Source organism: Dipteris shenzhenensis, chromosome 32 (assembly GCF_047967505.1).
Source record: "Dipteris shenzhenensis isolate YYH24624 ecotype China chromosome 32, Dip_SZ_1.0, whole genome shotgun sequence".
In the NCBI taxonomy this organism is placed as follows: Eukaryota; Viridiplantae; Streptophyta; class Polypodiopsida; order Gleicheniales; family Dipteridaceae; genus Dipteris; species Dipteris shenzhenensis.
Window position 1 is genome coordinate 12212262 of NC_141627.1, and position 18020 is coordinate 12230281.

The following is an 18020-nucleotide window of genomic DNA, read 5'->3' on the forward strand; positions in this document are numbered from 1 at the left end:
CTCCTCACTAGCCACTTTGTCACGTTTGATGTGGACTTTGGCCCTGGATATGACCTTCACACCTAGTATGATGTCAACACTACTTATGGTGTACAATGCCATTCTCTCTAATGTCCCATCACTTCCAATGTTAACACCACAATTATTCCTCTTCCCTTAGTTCTGTTGTATGTCCTTTCCAAAATACCCTATGTCCTTTGTGACTTAAGCACTAACAACGTCTCTCCAACATTTGTGACTTATGCACTAAACAATTCTCTCCCGATTGCTTTCGTGTCATATGTCAACCACCGTGTATATTCTTACGAAAAAATTTGGCATTTGTTGAAGTATGGGTCATTGTATGGTGATCATCCATGTACACATGGTGGTACATATGTGTCTATGTTATATACATGAGGTAAATGGTTAGGAATATGAAGAACTCTGGAACAGACCTACGCTTGGGTGTGAATAGTGCTTATGGACTTAGGGCAACCCACATTAGGGTTCAATATATATTGAGCTGACTATACCTCCCAAAGGTAGGCACCCCCTAGTATGCAAATGTTATTTTGGCAACTTTTGAAAAATTTAAAGGCCAAAAATAGCATATGAACTAGATCGGAGAGCACATCTTTCTCTTCAAGGTACTTTGCTTCATTGACACTTTGGAGCAACGTGGGGGGTAGTGGTATTGTAAGGCTGACTATGAAGTTTGCACAAGACATATTTGTGCAATTCATGTGCTTGAGTCATCTGATGATGAAACCAATGGCAGCATTTCAGTGCTGGATACCTTGGTATTTAATGGAAATAATTTCCACATCTAAAAATGCTAGATATAGATTCTCTTTGTGGGATGGGGACTTGTTGATGGGACCATCACATAATGCCACACAAGCGGAGAAGGATGTCACCAAAGCTAGAGACATCCTTACAACATGTTTGAGGAATACAGTGTTTGAAGACTTAAAGGTCCCAATAAAGGGCAGTGGTTGCCATTGGCATGCATGATGGGGATCTTTATAAGCTTGATCCAAGAACTCTTTTACAACATTCTATGGCTGTATCAAGTGCTGGCTCTTTTGGAATAGTGGGGAATACTACACAGCTATGGGGTTGGGAGTGGGACCCCTATGCTTGGTGTTTGCCTTCTGACACGTAGCGTGTTTTGGCGCTCTTTCCTACAAGAAGCCATCGATGAAAGTGACAAGATATATAATGCCTTGATGTGTGGTTATGTTTAGGATCCAAAAGAATCACTATGTACAAGCTGCAACCTCTGTGTTGCTCTCACTGATCCATCCCTTCATAGCTGGGCTGCTATGATTTTACCATTTCCTCAACCATATTGTGATTGAATATGTAAGCCAAACTCCTATAATTGACATGACCAAAACAAGCATGCTGAGGGTCTCAAACCTTGAACATATTCAAGGTATATCACAATGCACTTTTGCAGATGGGATTAAGACCCCAATTGTACATGTGGCAGCACATGGATGAGGGGAGCTCATTCCTGACACCCCTCGTGAGCAAAACCAACAAACAGAGCTGTTTGCTACAAGCCACATTAGACAAGATGACGTAGAGCCAGCTACAAAGTAGGCTTTGTCAATAAATGTGTACCACCCAAGAGTCCAGGATCGAATTGACGGGGACTGTGGTGGACTCAGAGGAGCGATGTGACATATAGGTCAAAGTCTCCACAACAATGCACATAAAATTATTTTAGACGAACCTGCATGTCAATGACAAAAAAATGGCTCTGATACCACCATAGGAAAGAGCGTCAAAACATGTCACGTGTTAGAAGGGAAGCGCTAGGTGCAAGGATCCCACTCCCCACCCCATAGCCGCCTCATCCTCCCCACCATCCCAAAATAGCTGATGAGATAGAGAGGAGGGTCTCAAACCTTGAATATATTCAAGGTATATCACAGCGCGCCTTTGCATATGGGACTAAGTCCCCAATTGTACATGTGGCAGCATGTGGATAAGGGGAGCTCATTCCCAACACTTCTCTCGATTCACATGCGTCTTTCCCAAGGGAGTGCATGTATGCATCACATGAGAGTGCCTTACACACCACAACAAAATGGGGTTGCAGAGAGGAGAAACATGCCACTTATAGAGATGACATGGTGTATGCTCAAGCATAAGATATTGTCAAAGGTATTTTGGGGAGAGGCAATAACTACAGCCACATACATCCAAAAGAGGTGTCTACAAAAGCATTGGTCAATATTACACACTTCCAGGCATTTTATGGATACAAGCCCAAGGTCAGTCTCTTTAGAGTGTTTGAATCAGTGGCATATGCTTTGTTTCTAGAAGAGTAAAGATCAGCTAGATGACAAGGGTATCAAATGCACTTTAATTGGGTATAGTATTGAGAGCAAGGGTTTTAGACTGTATAATCCTAGTATGAGAAATAGCAAAGATGTTTTCTTTAATGAGAATGAGAGCATGATGCCTGAAATAGTTGGATGCTACTTGATGATGATAATCCTTTGGATGTGGTTTAGTTTGAGCTTGACGAGTTGCCACATTATGAGGTAGATTCTCCTATCTCACATGTGTTTACGGAACCTACTCCTACCTCAAATGCTTTAGATGGGGTGCCACATTATGAAGTGGGTCCTCCTACCTCACATGTTTCTGATAAGCAGCCAGCTATTGCAGATTGACAGCCCATTGTGTAATCAACGTCATGGGATATGAAGAGCAAGTGGTACTGCCGATAAGCACAGCCAAAATTGAACATTCATGATGCACAAGGTCAGCCTTCTTTAGGAAGGACAATGGCAAGCACAAGGAAATTTAATGACAAGTTCAATTATGCCTTGATGAGCACTGTCATGGATGCTGAAATTGAGCCTCAAACGTCTAAGGATGCGCAGGCAGAAAGCCATGGAGGTTGAAATTAGGTCTATTGAAAAAGATGCCACATGGCATTTGTTTGATGCTCCCATTGGAAAGAATGTTGTGGGCACCAAGTACCATTCAGATGCCATAGTGGAGAAATACAAAGCTTGTCTTGTTGCCAAGGGCCCTTGTATGCACAGGAAGAGGGAATCGACCATGAGCAAACTTCTGCTCTGGTAGCCAAAATGACTACCATTCATTGTGCCATTTCCTAGATGCATGTTATGGGTGGTCCGTGTATCAAATGGATGGTAAGACTGCGTTTTCGAATTAGGATCTTAAGGAGGAGGTCTTTGTGCAGCAACCCCAAGTATTTGTGGTCAGTGGACAAGAGCACAAGGTGTGCAGGCTTAGGAAGGCACTGTTTGCCCTGAAGCAAGCACTACGTGCATGGTATCACAAGATACATCGGCTTTTTTTGTCCTAGGACTTGTCAATACTCACACTGAGCCAAACCTTTATGTTGTAGAAGAAGCATCAGGTTTGATCATCCTTGTTCTATATGTGGGTAATATTGATGAGAAATTTTTGAAGTGCAATCTATGCTGTCCCACACTTCTTATGCAGGAGTTGGGTTTATTGCACTATTGTTTGGGCATTGAATTTTGGCAAACCAAGGAAGGGATATGCATGTCACAGACAAAGTATGGTAGAAGTCTCTTGCAGAAATTAAAGATGTAAAACAGCAAACCCATCTTGAGAAAGGCCTCAAGCTCAGTAAGCATGACATCGCGGAAAAGTTTGATGGTACCCTTTACTAGCCATCGGTAGGCTTGGGGATGAGAGACCTATAAATAGTGTCAAGTGGGGTTATAAATCTATTAGTTATATAGAAAGAAAGAAAGAAAGATATATTAACGTCCGCGGGAGGCCTCGCGGGCCTATGGGACAAAGCATAAAGTACACCAAAAGGGAAAGAAGCTCATACAAGCCACAAAGGGCTGGAGCAAAGGGTGCACTTAGACCCTTGCTGAGTACTATACTGAAATAAAGAGCTCAATAGCTCAAGCAAAATCAAGTACAAAACATATCATGTGCTATCTGGGGTAGGCTGAGAGTTGGAGCTGTAACTCATAATCCAAAACCGGACACTGTGGTGACTCGTCTATGAGGGGTGAAAATGTCTCGGATCTGCGTCTGTCGGGCTGTCTCATGCTGTGGTGGCAGAGGGGGACATGGTCTCCTTGATCTCTGCATCCGCTGAGCTATATTCAGAGTGACCCCTCGTCTCGCGGTCTCCTCTTAGGAAAGCTGTGATAAGTCGGACCTCAATAGAGTGTGCTCTGGTAGCTCTCTGTGTCACGGGTGGCCTCTACAACCCTCTATCGGTAATCCAGGCTGCCCACATATCAACTAGCTCCTCCTCCTTCACCCCATTGTGTCCTGGAGCTTACTCAAATTTATAGAGATCTGTGACTCACCGCTGTGGTCAACCTCTATATCTTGTGGTTTGGATGCCTCCTGTTGCTCTCTGATTTGTCATAGCAGGGTCTCCCTATGTCGATGCATCTCAAGCCGGTAGAGCCCAATGCATACCTGGTCATTGAAGTGAATTAGTCGTGATAGTGGGCCGAAGCCAATCCCATATTAATAGAGATAGTGGTATCACCCTCGGGTCTCATAGTAGGTTGGGCAGGCGCAGAGAAAGTGCTCCTCTATCTCAATCACTCCCAATGTGCATAGCATACAGATCCGCTACTCTCTGGATATACATGTTGCTCTCCCTGTCTCAATCCTCAGCTAATGGGATGAAACCCGTATCTGTCCGATCGCGATCCTCAGTGCATGGGAGACTCCTCTGTCCTCGAGATACTGGGGTCTGACGATGAATCTCTCCTCCAAGACGCTCAGGTTGTGGTCATGGTAGAACTAGGTCTTGGTGGGGTCCTTCATACTTAATAGAAATCTTTTCTTTAAACACACACACACACACTCACACTTTTTTTTTTTTGGGGGGGGGGGGGGGGGGAGTGGGGTGTGAGATCTAGTTAAGCACGCACACACTTTTTTTTTTCGGTGGAAATTTTTGTTGCTTTATATTACAGAGTCACTATCCCAAAATAGGATGTGCCAAAATACATCAAGAAAAGATCTCAGTATATGACAAGTATACATCAGAGTCTATGTACTGAGTTTGCAGGCAAGCATAAAAAGATTGCTGCAAGGAGTGCCTGAAAAAAAGAGAAAATAGAAAAAGTATAGAGTCCAGAGTGCCTAGTAGGGAACCCAAGTGAAAAGTAAATCAAACTTCTGTCTAGGTGGGTGAATCCCAAATAGCCAGCAAAACTTCCCAAACATAGCATTTGGACACACAAAGATAAACATCTATTTTGAATGATAAAATACTTTGTTTTCACATGTAACTTGCAATAGGTGTTTAGAATCAATGTAACAGTCTGCTAATACATCGCTCTTTGGAAACCCATCAAAGTGATTTATTTTAGCTTATCTGGAGGAGATTAATGTCTGTATTCTTGAGTAACTCTGAATTCGTTTCTGTTGTACTAAATCTTTTAAAGCTATACTGTGTTTCAACAAGGAGCTTCACCTTCTTCCCATAGGAGCTTCTGCTGCATAGTATTTTTATGCAATGGTCTTAACTCTTCCACAATGTACCTTAGAAACGAAGACTTTATATAAACATTTGGACCTTAAAGGATTTCTAATGTGAAAGCTGGAGGGTGGTACTTGGAAAGTCTGTTTTTGAGAGCTACTGTCTGAGCACGAATAAAATCCACCTACACCTTGCATGTATTTAAAAACTATGAAATGTGAACTTGCTTTCTAAACTTTTCTACTGCTTGAATGCTTCAAAGATCCATTAAATGGTAAACATATTAAACTAAACTAACTTCCATGACATTCGTAGTATATTTTGGAAGGCATTATGTTCTAAGGTGATATGTTTTCCTGCATCAGGGAACATATACTTTGAAAATTGCAGGCCTCCAAAATACGAAGAGGCAGGAGATTGTTTTCTAGAAGCAAAATGCTGGACACAAGCAGCAAATGCATATTCGAAAGCCAGATGTGTCAGGAAATATTTGGATGCATGCATAAAAGGTGACCTTATGGAGGCAGGTCTCTCTTTCATTGAACAATGGCGAAGAGAAATCAATGACAGAAACAGCAGTGGGAAGTCCTCTCAGCTAATGAGTACAAAGTCAACAAATGAAACACACGAAGATCAGGATGCAGAGGAGGCAAGCAATAGTTATCTCAGAAAATGTGCAGCAATCTCTGACCAAAAAAAAAACGTTCCTCAAATGTTATTGTTTGTCAATGCCTTCTCGAACATAGCATCAAAGCGGGCATTTTTAAGAGTAAGGGACTACTTTGCGGAGCTATTGGCCATTGAAGAGGCTGAAGGTAATTTCTCACAAGCAGCTGAGTTGGCAGAGCTCAGAGGGGATTTTTTGCATGCAGCAGAACTTTTAGAGAAAACAGGTGACAGTGAATATGCCATGAAACGTATCTTTTCCCTTGTTCAGAAGGAAGTTCTTTGGGGTGCAGGAAACAGAGGATGGCCGTTCAAGATTTCTGAGACTTCAATCAGACTCCTTGACAAAGTGAGGGTTCTAGAAGCATCAGCAAACAGCAGCCTGTGCCAGGAGGCACAACTTGAGATCCAACTTTTACATGTAAACCTCACGAACATTCAAGAACTTTTGGGCATGGCAGACACTGCAAAGAAGTCAGATAAAATAAGAATTGAACTTCTTGCATCCTGGAAAGCTATGGATGCTGTCCTGAAGGTTACAAAAGAGCTGCCTGTTCATAATATGTCTCCTTTGCGATTGGAGGAGATCAGAGCATGGTTAACTAAGCTTGCAAATCTCTGGGTCCATTGGCAAAGTGCTATTATGCAGTTGATACAGGCTTTGAAGCGGCTTGAAAGGCAAAGGGAGTATGTTGAAGATAAAAAATCTCTAGACTTTCTTTATGAATATTTTGGGGTTGTTAGAGGAGAAAACCCAAAATGTTGTGTGATTCAAGACAGTAATGCCTATTGGGTAAAAAGCATTGAAACAAGGACTTCATCAATGGAAGTTTCGGTGGAGGTCTTTGCAAAGCTAGCTTTACAATTTTGGAATGAACAGCACAAGAGCACATGGCAGCAGGTTTTAGACCCAATGAAGACACATTTGAAGGCCCAATGTGACATTCTTAAATATTCTGGATCATTTGTCAAACTTCCTGCAAGATCACAGCATTCTATAGCTCAAAAGGCAACCCTTTCCCTTGATCTCTTTGACATGGTGCAAAAGATTGCAACTAGCAACTACTGCTTAGACTTCCTGAGGGAGGAAATGGAAATCTTACAAACACAAATCATTGCACTTGTTTGGCCTCAGGTCAGGCAAGCAGATGAGATGTATCAGATTTATAATCTTCGGCAAAAACAAAGGATTATCTGTACACTTGAGGCAATCGCAGCCGAACTAATGGGGGTGGGAAATTCAGAGGAAAAAGTTCCTCGTCTTGAAGAAATTGGCAGATTGCAGTTGATGTTTCCATTTCTGAGCAAAATTTGGAAAGAGAGACATAAATGCAGGGTTCTTGATAATATCAAAAAATACTCACATTGGAAGGAGTCTGCTATGTGGTATTGTGATCCTATGAAAGCAGAGGCAGAGCTTCCCATTGCAGACTTCATTCTAACCTTTGGTCGCAACCTGAATGCTGTGTTTCGATTAGATTGGACAAAGTTGAAGGGATACATAAGCCCTTTCAGTTTTGTAACTCTGCTTGAAAAGGCAGCTGTCATGGTTTGTGCTTGGAATACACTTCTTCATGGAATGCTCTTGCCATGGACCTTAGCTATTGACTTCATGACAGGTGTTGAGCAGCAGTATATGTATCAAGAAATGTTGAAGTTGCAAGGCCAACCAAGTAACCAGGGCTTCCAGAGCTTAAGCAAAGACATAGTAACGATATCTTTCAATCTCCTTTACGAAGTCACAGAAACAAAAAAATGGTTCACTTATGCTGGACTCGACTGGAACACTTGTTTACCAACAATAGTATTGCGACTGCTAGTGCTCTTGATAATGGTCTGCTTGAACTCAGAAGAGTGCGTTCTTCAGCAGGAAGTTATATCTAGACTATTATCATACATCTTTGTTGACAATTCTCCTGTCCAAGGATATTTGCCACACTCTTTTATTCGTGTGTTCTATGATACATTTGTTGTAAAGCATTATAAAATGCAAGTTCATGAACTCAAAATGTTGAAAACCGTGAAGCAACTAAAGAGAACTCTTGCTAAATCCCTGATGTGTATAGGGGACGCCCTAGTAATGACCAAGAGGTGTCAGGGCAAAGATTGCTGCATGCCTCAGGATGGTATTAGATTTATTGAAGTGAAAAGCAATGCACCCTGTCTTTTAAACATCATGGATGCAGATATCCAAGATGAAATTCACAATGAGAGTGAAGGAAATGCAGAAATACACAATGGATCTGGCAGTGTTGAATCAAAAGTTTGCTCAGAAAATAATGAAGACACTGACCGAAAGATTGAAGGAAGCAATGCAGAATCTACATTGAGAAAGATGGAGTTGGATCCTCCTGGAAAAGATGAGGCAGCTGAGAGCATAACAACCCAAAGCCAGCAATCAGACACAAAGATTGTGCCAGAGATCTGCTGGTCCTCTATGGAGTTTGATCCTCCTGGAAAAGATGAGGTTACTGAGAGCATAACAGGCCAAAGCCAGCAACCAGACACAAAGATTGTGCCTGAACTCGGCTGGTTCATCCAATGGAGACTGCGGAATATCCTTAAAAGAGTCAGAAGCAAACTTGAAAAGCAACATCATGGCTTGGATGAATTTTACAGAGAAGAGGCAAAATCTTTTCTTGCAGGGGATGGGGAAGAAACAGTCTTGTATATGGATGTTTTTACTAATGAAGGTTGCATTCTCAAGGTGAGTTAACATAACAACGTTTTTCAGCAATTTGCAGTCAATTGATCACATGTGCCCTGAATCTTTTAAGAAAATTGTTGCCTCTTCCTCTTCAGAAGGTCTATATGCTGGAGCAGTGCCAACTAATTTCTTTGGAAGCTTAGTAATCTGTGCTAATTTATCTGGGTTTGCAGGCAGAAGTGCATGAGTTTCTCCAAAAACTCAGCATTGCCATCATAAATCTCAAATCTGCAAACCACAGCAGCGACGTTGAAAACGATAATCTTTTGGATGACCTTAACGATGTGAAAGAACATTTGCAACAAGCTTTAGAACCTCTAAATCCCAGGTACAACTTCTTCATCCATTGCTAAGTGCATGACATTTTCCTTGCAAATATCTTCTACTCTTCTGATTCCTGTCCCAAACTTGTTTTTTGGATTATCCCAAGGCACAAAAATCACCAGGCATACAATCTCGGTTGGCTGAAGGGACAGATAGAACAAGTGCAAAAGTCATACAATGCAGCCCAGCGCAAGTACCAAAGAGACCTGCAAATTCTTCTGGATAGCGGCAATGGATTTGATGAGCACATGGACATGGAGCAAGAGAAACAGGAGGAAACAGTAGGAGATCGTTGTGGAGCAAACCAAGGTTCAAAGGGCAAGAGACCGAAGGCCAAACATAAAAAGCACAAAAAGAAAAAGTGAACTAAGAGATGAGCCTGAAATGAGTTATAAGCCATGTGCAAAGGTTGATGTCAGTAGGCATCCTTGGACTCTGTGCATCCATACATATTTCGTGGATGACACGTAGAAAGCTGTATGATAATCTAGGGCCTCACTGAGACTCAGTGTATAAGTGGTTACCTGCAACTATAACCACCAATCAGTAATACATACTCGTTTTTGTTTTTTCCATGAAAAGACTTCTATAAATCATGAAAGAAACCCCTAGAGAGAACTCATGGCGGAAATACATAATGCAATGCATCAGAAAAGCATCCTAGACCTGCCTCAATAAGACATGGAGACGTAAGAGTGCAGTGCAGCTCCACCCCATGTCCTCCCTGCAGCCCCCTCTCTCAGCCCACCCTGCGCCTCCCTCAGCTCTCCCGCCTCCCCTCTCAGACCCTGCCTCCCCTCTCTGCTCTCAGCCCACCCACCTCCCTTCCCAGCTGCCTTGCACCCCTCTCAGCCCCTTGCCTGCTCTCAGCCCCCACGCCTCCCTTCCCAGCCCACACACCTCTCTCAGCCCCCTGCCTCCCTTTCCTACCCCCTCGCTCCCCCCCGCCCCCGCACCTCCGTTCCCAGCCCCCTTGCACCCCTCTCAGCGTCCTGCCTTCCCTCCCTTCTCCCTTGCTCGCCTCTCAGCCCCTTGCCTCCCCTCCCTGCTCCCTCGCTCCCATCTCAGCCCACCCGACCTGCCCTCAGCCCCTGCCCTGCCTCTCCCCTTCCTTCCGCCCCCCTCTCAGCCCTCCCTGTCCTCTTTCTCTTTCTCTCGCTCCCTATGTCTGCACCCCCTCCACGTCTCTTTGCCTCTCTCGCTCCCTTCCTATCCTCTCTGCCTCTCCCTCGACCTTCTCTTGCAAAGCAAGGGACGGATGGATCTTTGTTGGTTTTGAGTTGGCCTCCGGCCTCCATTGACGAATGGTGTCTATCCATTCACTCAATCCTCGCCCACTTCCACCGGCCGCGAGAACAATTATTTTTTCTGAAGACGAGTTGCTATAGCTTCAGAAGGACGTGGAGTTTGAGAGCTCCACTACTCTTTTCGCAAGAATTCATCCCATCCTTTCAGGTTACAGGCTAGGGATTGGATGCTTGCAGTGATTACCTTTCATGCCTCTCAGATGTTCATTTGTTGGGACGTGATTTTTCCCAAGTGGCTTTTGTCTCTCCAGAGGCTACGAGTGTTGTGTTCAAGGCTAGCCACCTTCCTTTGGGCCAAGGAAGATCTTTTTGACACCGTTTACTTTGGGATTTGATCTTGTGGAGAACAGTCAGGTCACATTGCTTTTCATCAGGTTCCCTGGCCATCCCTAGGTTTATCATCGGCTCCTCGTCACGATTGGAGCCTCTTTTGGAGTGGTCACAGAGACCCCCCTCTCCCTGGTTTGCCATCTACTGCAGTCACATGGGGTTCCTAGAGTTAGGACCATTGTTTCCTACCCTAGCATTTCAGATGATCACATCATGCTCTAGCGTACCGATGGTTCTCTCTTTCGGGAGAGAGCCGAGATTACGGGTAGATAGGACTAGTGCAAGATTTAGTGATCTTGATGATCTCAATTTGAGAGGACGCTTTGCTAGTATTAGGGTTGCATATGCCTTTTATGCAAAGGATCTCAATGGAGACAGTGTTGCAGATATGTATTTTTCATATGCAGGGTGATGTGTCCTCTCCTTTGCATGTGGTTGTAGTCCTTTCTAATATTAGTGCCTTTTATCACTCGGTCACTAGCTCTAGGAGAAAGGAGATTCTTTGGCGAGAGGTTGGTCTTCGCCATGCATATACATAGATACATCTTTCATGCAACCCCAAAGTCTTTCATTTTGTTTAGTTGTTGCTATCAAGTCTTTGGTCCTCTACAGGGGATCATGGCAATGATGCATCAGTTCGATATAACTCTTCTAATTAGTTTATCCCTTTGGAGATTGCTAAAATATTAAAAAGTTACTGTGACAGTATGTAAAAACTTGTCAACAAATACTAAAAGATATACCTTTGTTTACTGTCACAAATACAATCTATCATTTGTCATATCTTGAGTTACTCTAGCATCTTGATATATTCAAAAATATTTTCAACACATGATTTTTTTTGGCAAACAGTGATGATCAATAAAATTATTACACTTGATGTATGGCTTTACCCCAACATTACCTTGTTCTCTATCAAAACCTCTGCACTATTGTTCACTGATATTGCAACATGGTCAACATGGCCCGTAGTCTTGGTAAATTACAATATTCCGGTCTTTTTCCTTCTTTATTCCCATTGTCTACAACTTGCAATAATCTATTAGATGAAGCACACTAGAATCTCAAGAACTTGCAACATTTTGCTCTAGTAAAAAGCCATCGCATTCTCCCAATCTAATTGTGTTATCCTACAACATGAAATCTCATGGCTTCTCATGGTATCTTTCAAGACAAATCTTTCTTTTGCAACTTTTCAGTCAACAATTAATGATGCCAATCAAAATTGCTGACCATGATCTTCATTCCATATCCTCTTCATGTCTTAGTAAAAAGAAATTCTAACAATGGTTACTATATAGAAATGGGACTTTTGTCATAGAAAGCTATTGCAAGTAGCTTTCTAGCTTCTTCCTTCAATACTTTATCTACAATGCCATGTTAAAGTTGTGATCTATCTTGAATACATAAAATGCAATTGAATATACTTGTTTGGATGAACATAGTGGTCCTTGAAACTCTCTATATATGCAATCTATGGTGAAATGAACAAATGCATACCAAGGATCATATTTTCTCCAAGTTAATGCTACTTCAAAACTTGAAGACCATATAATCTAAATAACTTCTGTCATTGCTAGATAGAATTTGCTTCTGGTTGCACCTTGGAGTTAATATATTATTGAATTTTATTTGGTAGTGACAAATATGATGTTTGAAAGCTAGCCAATCTAGGGGATGTGACTCATATGATGGACAAGATTGTCATTGAAAAATAAAGTCAAATTGCTACCAACTAGCCTACAAGTCCAATAGTACAACTAATCTTATTTTTGTAGGTAGCTACTGTTGTGCCAAATAAAGTCAAATTGCTATCAAGTAGCCTATAAGTCCAATATTATAACCTACTAGCCTACTCGTATGTTGGATAGTATTATGTTATTGACAAATAAAGTCGAATTGCTATCCGACTAGCCTACAAGTCCAATAGTATAACCAACCTTATTTTCATAGGTAGCTAGCATTATGCCAAATGAGCAAGCCAATTGTGAGGTATGGACACTGAGTCGACTTTTATTGTTTGAATTATGCTAAAGGCATTTGGCACTTAACACATAAAATAGGGGGAATATTTGACTCACAATTAGTATGGAGCCGTGGCAACTTAGGTGCTTTGGGTGCTTGCCTACTTAGCGGGGACTACTCATGCTCGACTCCCCTTAGGGAAGGACACCTACTACTTGTCATCGTAGGCCACAAGTAGCATGCCCTTGTATTCGGCCACACGTGTGTGTGCGTACAAGAAGTTTCATGGACTCAAAATATGTGTGTGCACGCACACACGCGCATGTGTGTGAAAGATGCCATTAACCTATCGGCATAATCAAGAGATTTGTTGTAAAGATACACAAGTTTGAGTGAGTGCATGCGTGTGCGTGTGCGTGTGTGTGTGTGTGTGTGTGTGTGTGTGTGTGTGTGCACGTATGTGGTTTTTTTTTAAATGGGAAGACCTAATTTTTCTATGAAAATATTCTCCCTAGAATCAATATTACTAAGGGAAAAAGACCTCAAGCCCCAATCCAATCACGTTGGCCTATAACTTCTTCTTACAATGGGCAACCTAGATCCACGTTTTCTTTTTGAGAGCCCTCATTAAGCCACACGTCCCAATTGTAAACGTTGATCTTGATAAAGATCTAATGGTGAGAATCCTATAATGTTATTGCTTGTTTTGTTGTGATGGGTCCAATTGGAGAGGATGTGTTATGGTCTTCATATTTTCAAGGCGGCTAGGAAGCCCTACTTTTCCTTTAATGATTAGTTCAACCTCACAACAAATTTTTCTTTTGGCCATACCCTCCTCACAAGTTTATGGTGGAGGCCTCATACATCATCTGCTAAGGAATTAGACTAGTACAGTTTTGCTGATTGATCTATCCTTATCATGCATCTCCCATCTAGTTTTGCAAAGTTCAAACTCTTCCGTATAATCTTCTATGCATAGAGTTTTACGAATTCTAGTTCTATGGTTTGCAAATGTTTTGTAGCTTCTTTTCACAAAATTTAACAAATTTGAATTTATAGTCTGCAAGCATCGATGGAGGTTATTGCTCAATGTCTCATTTAAAGCTAAAAAATCCATTAGATTTTTGAAGGAATTCGTCTCCTAGATGTTTAGGCCATGTACTTAAATAGCTTCGAGAATTCATCGATCAACTTATAGTTTATCTTTCTTTTTGGATGCACCTTTTCTTATCTATTTTGCAGTATGGATGCTCATCTTCTTAGAACTCCATTAGCGAAATTTTAGACTCAAAAAGGGCCTCATAAGGAGTGGATTAGAAAAATGGATTAAGAATTAATAAGGCCTATAAAGGGTCCCATCCCCCCATATGGGGACCAAAAAGTACATCTCCCTAGGTCCTTGGTAGTCCCCAAAAGTGCACCTCCCTCTCTGAGTTGGAGGGCCCCCCCACTCTCAAAAAGTTAACTCTCTTAACAACCTTTAGGTGGTCCACATTCCCAAAAAGTATCTTGCGGGTACACCCTAGCCCAAAAATTTAAAAATTTTCAAGAGTGTCCAAGATGGCCCAAAACTCTTCAAAACTTTCCCCCAAACCATGCCTATGCACCCAAATCACTTTTCAACATCTAAATCCTACTCTTTCTCACCGTATTCATCTTCCAATCCCACATTCATACTCCTTCTATTGTAAGCACTTTGCAACACCCAAATCCAATTTCTTCTCATCATTTTGTCCCAAACTTGCTTCCATTGATCCTATTATATTTTTCCATTGTCCCAAACTTGTTTGATCCAAGGCTTTATTTCTAAATCCCTCTCATGGCTCCATTGGAAGATCGCACCAACAAGCCACGAAAAAGCACCTTGCACATCGAAGTTGCACTAGAGTATGCCACAAGTCGTCAATGTTATGGCCACAAGGTTGCCGACAAAGATGCACTATATTAATTATGACAACAAAGAACAAAGCATGTCGACTTATGGAGTGTTGGTGGACTCTATCTAGTGGATCCTTTGACAGGTGCTCCACCTTTGTTTGAAAATGTGACAAGTTTGATTCAATACGTAGGCGATGGTCTTCAAGGCTTACTAGGATATTGTAAATGCATCGGCCATTCCAATGCTGAAGCACACTTTGCGAAGGTTCACTTGTTGAGAATGGAAGGAGAGATAAAGATACTGAGAGATACCGTGCATAACCTCCAAGAACAACTAACCCAAGAACAAAAAAAACTTGCTGACTCAGAAATTGCAAAAGAGAGGTCACAAGAGACAATCACAAGATTATTAGATGAGAAGAACAAACTATTGAAAAAGGCTTGGTGTATCCAACAAGAGCTTGCTACTTTGACTAGGAGATTAGAAAGGATAAAAAGAACCCCTCTAGGTTACAAGCATAGGATCAAGCCCGTGCAACCAATGGAGAGCTTGGCATATGGTGGTGGAGCAAGGAAACGCAAGGTGAAAGCTACAAGCTATGTATATTTGGACTATTTTGTAATTATGAAGCATTACTTACAAATGAGTCATTTATTTTTCTAATGTTATCAGGATTTCTGCAAAAATTTTATGGAGGAGGTTATTGGAAGAAATTCCTCTGACAAACTTTGTGCCGTAAAGAGTGTAATTAAGAAGAAAGAATTCATTTCTATTCTTAGGTACCCTCGTCGGCGTGCATTGCAACATGCAATATTACAAGAGGTTGCAACTGATTTAGAGAATCTTTAAGATCCATCGGAAGTTGTCCATGCATGTGATGCTGCTGGCATTAGTCGTCGCAGCAAGGGTACTTAGCTGTGTATAATGTCTTTGTAAATGCACTTCGAGGTCAAGGCATTAAGAACCCTCTATTGTCGAGACCAGTATACGTTAGAAATGCAAGGAAAGAAACAAATTCTACTGTTCAAGATTTGTTGGGTGGATTTATACACATCTCAGAAAGCATGACGTTGGAAGGTACAAACAAGACAAATGTCCAACATAGCAAAAAGAAAGGAGGACCAACTACCAAAGGGGCAAAGCAAGGACCAAGAACCTTTGAGTACACAGAGCATAATAATGTTTTTTTGGATGTACGTAGGGTCCAAGCTGCAATGGTGGAGTTTTACAACATGAAAACATGGGGTATGTTAAAAATATATTGTTTAGAGAGCTCGAATTTTTAATGAAATCTTTTCTAATCATGTAAATCTTTAATCTTTCAGATTGTGAAGGAAAGTTAGTATTTGTTATCAAATTGGATGAGTGTGAGGTTGTAAAAGGCCACAAGTTGGAGAGGGTTAGTATTACTTTGATGAATAAATCCCTTGGACATGCCAAAGATAAGGAAATTAGGAAAGATTTTAGTGTGCAATCGGAAAAGCACATTTGGTGGCTTGCCACGTTTGAACTTCCTAAAGAGACACACTCATTCTTAAAATGGGTATTTGATAGATCTCCAATTCCAAGTGTCATAGATGCGCAAACGAAAGGAGAGTTGCTTCAAGTTGAAGGGTTCGGATCATTTAAATTTGAATGGCACATGGCAAGAGATCTCAAGACATTGAAGTGTATGTTTGGAACGGAATTGAGTGCAAATGCGACATATCTGTGTCTTTATTGTATGCACTCACACCAAACTCGAGGTAGTAACATAGGAATACATAGAGGGAAAGAGCAAGTAAAAAGAGGAAAAGACTTTGGGAATGCTAAAGATATAATGAATGACATCACAGATGATGAGGCTAACAAACGGATGTATTGGAGCAATGGAGTAATGAGCTGCAATCAGGATGCTGCACCCAACAGAGATCAAAACGATAAAAATTGGGATCCAATTTCAAACATTCCATCACAAAGAGTGCATTTCTGTGTGTTACATGCGACGATGTGGCTCATTGATAAATTGCTTTACTTGCACATTGTATATGCATGGAACATGAAACCGGAGGAGAGAGCGGCATCATGTATAGCAAGGGTCGAAGCTTTACTCTCAAGCATGGGTCTACATGGGGGGAATGTAAAGCTAATTAAAGACGCACAAATGTCAGGAAAATCAGGAAATCTTCCAAATAAAGTGTCCATGGGAGGCTCTAAGGCACGAAGGTTTTTGTCCAATCATGGAAAACATCGATTAAATCTGCATTGGAATTATTGGAAAAAGTTATGTGATTTCACAACTAATTTGGAAGCTGATCCTCATGTCAGAACCTTGAGAATACGTGTTTGGAAAGAATTGGATACTCTGGTAAAGATCTTGAGGAAGCCTTCCATAGACGATGATGATGTGCAACTATATAAAGTCATTGTGAAAGAGTTCATTGAAGCCATGGTAGATGGATGGGGTGAATCACACATTACTCACTACATGGTGTGTTTAGTCTTTGCTATTTTCAAAATTTCAATTGCAATCAATTTATTCTTGTTTACCTCATGTGTTTTTTCTATGTATGCAGCACATTCTTTATGCTCATGGTCCATGGTTTCTTTGCCAATATGGTTCTTGAATGCTTGGAGTGCCCAAGGGATGGAAAAGTCTCATTATAGAGCTTGAGGTGCTTATTTCAAGAGTACGCGACATGGAGGGGGGATTAATGGAAGTAATGCTCTTCATGAGATGTTCGAGTGGTTCTATCGTGGTATAGTCGGGTCCTCTTATGCAAGGAATAAAGCTTTGCAAACGGAGTTAGCCCAAGTAGTTCGTCGAACTCAAACGAGTAAAAGAAGGCATTCATGGATATCTTCGCAAGCTTCCCAAAAACATAGAAGTTGGATAGCAACCAGAAGTCGTGTTGGAAAGCATTGGATCACTAAACCAAATGTACTTTGATGTTAATTAAAATTGCACTTCAATATTTCTTGTGGACATTTGATTAATTGGCTTTTTTTTTTAAAAACAAGCATTGAATTTTGTACTTGTGGACCCAACAAGGGCGGGCGATGAGAAAAGGTTGGGGGAGCGACCTCACGGGAGTTCAAGGGGAATTTCAAAAACCCCTTAAATAAGTTTTTTTCCCCAAAACAAACACCCCTCCTCTTTACGTAATTTTTTCCTAAAGTTGAATGAAAAAATCCAATGTTTTAATGAACTAAGTAAATTTTTTGATAAATATCACTTCTTTACAATGCACGTGGTACACTAAAATTTTGTGAGGTTAACCCCCGAGGGGATGATGACAAATACGAGGGGGGAGGAGGGGTTGAGGGGGGGTAAAGAGCAAAGGGGGGGGGGGGGGGGGCTAGCTAATAATGATGCACAAAATAAATAAACCCCTATAT

General features: G+C 41.5%; 1 protein-coding gene across 1 annotated transcript in view; it reads left to right on the top strand.

Annotated features, from left to right (window-relative positions):
* LOC147880306 (uncharacterized) overlaps positions 1 to 9686 on the top strand; it is a 272580-nt gene extending 262894 nt beyond the window's left edge. The window contains 3 exon segments of the mRNA XM_087370397.1: positions 5830 to 8837; positions 9011 to 9165; positions 9268 to 9686. Coding sequence (XP_087226523.1) covers positions 5830 to 8837; positions 9011 to 9165; positions 9268 to 9526 — 3422 coding nt within the window. The 3' untranslated portion in view covers positions 9527 to 9686.
* The last annotated feature ends 8334 nt before the right edge of the window (positions 9687 to 18020 follow it).